Source organism: Otolemur garnettii, unplaced genomic scaffold (genome assembly GCF_000181295.1).
Source record: "Otolemur garnettii isolate 467f Iridium unplaced genomic scaffold, OtoGar3 scaffold00019, whole genome shotgun sequence".
Lineage (NCBI taxonomy): Eukaryota > Metazoa > Chordata > Mammalia > Primates > Galagidae > Otolemur > Otolemur garnettii.
In genome coordinates this window covers 8,241,143-8,245,732 of record NW_003852414.1, presented here as the reverse complement: position 1 = coordinate 8,245,732, position 4,590 = coordinate 8,241,143, and the positions used below count along the sequence as shown (strand labels likewise).

Sequence of the window (4,590 nt, the reverse complement as noted above, 5' to 3'; positions counted from 1 at the left end):
TTTTTTTTTTTTTGGTTGCAGCCATCGTTGTTTGGCAGGCCTGGGCTAGATTCGAACCCGCCAGCTCGGTACCTGGGCGCCTTAGCTGCTTGAGCCACAGGCACCAAGCCTCTTGGCTTATTTTTGATTTATTTGCTGTTTTTTTTTTTTTTTTTTAAATTGAGACAGAGTCCCATCCTATACCCTGAGCAGAGTGCAATGGCGCCATAGCTCACTGCAACCTTAGACTTGGTCTATGGGCATCCTGTTGCCTCAGCCAGCAGAAGCTGAGATTATAGGCACTCACCACAGCGCCCGCTGAGTTTTTCATTTTATTAGGAATTGGGGTCTCACTCTCACTCAGGCAAGTCTTGAACTCCTGAGCTCAAGCAATTCTCCCTCCTCAGCTTCCCACAGTCCTGGGATTACAGGTGTGAGCCACCATGACTGGCAAAAGATCCTACTTTCTGATCTTGCTTACTTTATACCCCTTCTATATATTTGACATTTCCACATTATCACCATGGCTCCCTGAAGCACCTTTGTACTCTGAATTCTGGATTTCTGTATTTGTAATGGCTGTGAAGATTATCTAAAACTGTACTTCTACCCAGACTTAAAATGATTTAAAACTGTTTCTCTTGCTTATATATATACTTCTTCTGTTTTTAGTCTTCATGCTTTCAGAAGAATGATGATTTTTTTTTTGGTCATCAAATGCATTGTTATAGTTCTTCTTGCCCTACAAGATATTTGCTTCCTTATATGTAGGATAGTACTTCCTTTGTTAATTATGTTGTTTGGGGGCTTTTTTGTTCAATTACTTTCTTCCCTTTGGTTTTAGCTTGGAGTTGGGACCTACAGTAATACAGGGACACCGAGTCCAGAAACTCAATCTGCTATTGAACAAGAAATAAGAATCCTTCACAGGGTAATAATATTTATTGCATATTTATTTTCTTAGACATAATATGCCCAAATAATTAGGCACTTTTAACAGTGGAACAAGGGAAGTCCCTCTGTTCACTGGAAATATCACTCAAATAAAGATATCAAGTGTACCATTGCAGCAGTGATTTAAATATGTTATTCAGGAACCTTTGCTTATTAACTGGGTCTTAATTTATCCTGACCCTGGGATAAGAACAGTTATACTTCTGGTTAGGAAATTTCAGACCTACTTTAGCTGAAAAACCACAAGAAGGGTTAGAATGGGTGATAGGGTGATACTGTTTATTGAATCTCTGTGTCTCTTGTTTTCCCACTGTGGCAGGTATTTATTCAATAATATTACTGATGATTTGTTTTGTGCTCAGCAGTGTGCTGAGAATAATACAGAATAAACAAAACAAGAGTCTTTTTGGCTACAGGGTCCAATACAGACTAGGATAAAGGAATATGAGAGAGTAGATTCAATGGGATCTGTAGTAGGTACTGTAGCAATCCAGGCATGGTATTGTGGATGATGACTGGATTAGCTTGGTGAGAATAGAAATGGAAAAACATGAGTTGCTTCAAGAGATATATCTTTATGATGTTTTGGATGTGATGATTGAGAGAGTAGTTAAAGCTGTTTCTTGCTTCACGCAACAACCATATGATTGTGCCATTTACTAAAGAAACTGGAGCGTAAACTGGGCAGAGGCTAGGAAGTAGACAGATCTTGAGTTCATTTTGTTATTTGTTTTTGGTTTTTTTTTGAGACAGAGACTCAAGTTGTTGGTCTGGGTAGAGTGCTATGGTGTCACAGCTCACAGCAACATCCAACTCTTGGGTTTAAGTGATTCTCTTGCCTCAGCCTCCCAAGTAGCTGGGATTACAGGCACACACCATGATGCTTGGCTATTTTTTGGTTGTAATTGTCACTGTTTGGTGGGCCAGGGCTGAATTTGAACCTGCCAGCTCTGGTGTATGTGGCTGGTGCCTTAGCAGCTTGAGCTACAGGCGCCTTACCCTATTTATTTTGTTTTTGTATTTAGCGATGAATAAATACAAAGCCTATGTTGCCCAGACTAGACTTGAACTTCTGTTTTAAGAGTTCCTTCTGAAGGAGGTAGTAGGGAGGAGGGGGGGATAGGTGTGTTCCCACTTAATAAACAGAATGTAAGGGTGTGTCATACACCTCTTGGGTGTGGGACACAACTACAATAGGGATTCTACCTAACAAATGTAAACATTGAAACCTAATTGTTCGCCTGTAATCATAGCACTCTGGGAGGCATAGGCAGGTGGATTGCCCTGAACTCAAAAGTTCAGAGATCAGCAGCCTTAGCAAGAGTGTAACCCTGTCTCTAAAAATAGCTGGGTATTATAGTGGGTGTCTGTAAGTCCCAGCTACTTGGGAGGCTGAAGCAAGAGAATGGCTTGGGCCCAAGAGTTTGAGGTTGCTGTGAGCTGTGACACCACAGCACACTACTGAGGGTAACAAAGAGAGACTTTGCCTCAAAAAAAAAGAAAGTGGGTATTGCCTGTGGCTCAAAGGGGAAGGGCGCAGGCCCCATATACCAAAGGTGGTGGGTTCAAACCCAGCTCCCAGCCAAAAAAAAAAAAAGAAAGCTAGCTAATTGTTTATACCTTCACATTAATCTGAAATTTAAAAAAGAAAGAAAAAAATTTATCCCATGAGAACATTAAAAAAAAAAAGTGTTCCTCCTGCCTTCAACAGTTCCTCTTTCCTAACCTCCCTAGTAGGCACATACCACCATGCCCTCCTCCAATTTATACATGATGAATTTGAAGAATCTTAGTAAAGATTACAAGCTAGAAATGTGTGTGTCTGGGGCTTAGTGGGGTGGTTGGTTATGTATTCTTCTGGAGGTTGACATTATCTATCCATTAAGGCAGGTATTGGAATGATGAGGAAGACTGAGATGAATGCCAAGGTCTAGTGAATGAGGAATATAATTAGGGTGTTTGTTCAGTGGCACAATGAAGTTAGAAAGGGCTTTAGTTAAGTGGTTTGGATATTAAAGGAATAAATAGTGCTTTATATAAGAGGGTGGATTAGGGATGGCCTGGAAGTAGTCATGGGAATAAAGAGCTCACTTCTTCACCCTGAAGGATCTGGGATAAGCATGAATAAATAGCATTTGAGAGGGCTTAGGGAAAGCAGTTTCAGCAGGAGAGAGCCGGGTTTTCACTAATTCAAGGAGGTAAAAGGAGTAGTTAAGGATATGAAAATCTGTACAATGGAAAAGTTTAGAAAGTGTTTCAGAACAGGAGGTCTCTGCCTTCCTAGAATGTTTATCTTCTTTTCCTTGCTATTTATGTTATGTTGCTGAAGTATCTATACTCTAGAACGGTGGTTCTCAACCAAATAATGCCGCAATGTATTTTCACTGTTACAAAGGGGTTGCGACCCACAGGTTGAGAACGACTACTCTAGAAGCAAGCATTTAAGTCCTTTTATGAACACAAATCAACTAATTTAATATATATTTTTTAGAGTAAATAGGAATTTCATTTCTTTCCCCGTTTACTATGGTTTTTGCTTCCCAACATTTCTGCTTCTTACATATTTGATTTTCTATTTTAGGACTCATATGAACGAGCAAAACATATCCTGAAAACTCATGCAGAGGAACATAAGAATCTGGCAGAAGCTTTATTGACCTATGAGACTTTGGATGCCAAAGAGATTCAGATTGTTCTTGAGGGGAAGAAATTGGAAATGAGATGATAACTCTCCTGACATGGATGCATTGCCAGTTTTATTGCAAGAATATAAGTAACATTATAGTAGTCTCTTTTGCAATGCTTTGTAGACCTCACTTCTTGACTTGGTGTAATTCAAGGTTATGTGACACTATCATTTTTTCACATTTATTTAATTTTGGTTATTTTCTTGATACCTGTTGCAGATTAGCAACCTGCAGCAAATATGTTTTAAAAAATGAAGAATTATCAGGGTTGAAAATAGCTTGTTTGAGAAATATAAATTGGTTATTAAGTTGAAAGTGATTACTGATTTTATGGTTGGTTACTCTGCTGAATGTGAATAAAAATTGTCCCCTTAGCTCCTGAGCTGTATTTTAATTTGCAAGCTAAAATTGTTGAAGGATTAACTTTTCCTCTTGATATTACCATTTTTTTGGTAATGAAATTATGGGTTTTTTTGGTAAATGATATTTCTATGTACATCAGTGGAAATGAGTTTTTAACTCAATGGAAAAATTATTTTAGAGTATATTGTACTGGTTTTTCAACCTGATTGTATTCCTGAAGTGGCTTTATTAAAATTACCTGCAGTTTTCTAATAATTGAAGCTGTGTATGGTCTTCATTGAAGAAGATGTATATAGTTACAGGGAGCTTATTGCATCCTAAATTTTGAAACAATTTCAAACTTACAGAAATGTTGCCAGAATAATATAAGGAATTCTCACATACTCTTAATTCACATTCACAGCAATTGTTTTCATTTTCCCTATTTTTATTACCCTGCCTGCTTTGTGTGTATGTATACATGCCTTACGTTAAATTTTTTTTTTTTTTTTTTTGGCTGGGGCTGGGTTTGAATCTGCGACCTCCGGCATATGGGGCTGGTGCCCTACTCCTTTGAGTCACAGGCGCCGCCCTTTACATTAAATTTTTTTTTTTTTTTTTTTGGAGA

The 4,590-nt window shown here is 38.3% G+C and overlaps 1 protein-coding gene across 1 annotated transcript in view; it reads left to right on the top strand.

Annotated features, from left to right (window-relative positions):
* Positions 1-3,713, top strand: part of LOC100956786 (ATP-dependent zinc metalloprotease YME1L1-like) — a 46,093-nt gene extending 42,380 nt beyond the window's left edge. The window contains exons 16-17 of the mRNA XM_012803261.2: positions 824-910; positions 3,515-3,713. Coding sequence (XP_012658715.1) covers positions 824-910; positions 3,515-3,658 — 231 coding nt within the window. The 3' untranslated portion in view covers positions 3,659-3,713. The remainder of the gene's footprint in view (positions 1-823; positions 911-3,514) is intronic.
* Positions 3,714-4,590: the final 877 nt, after the last annotated feature.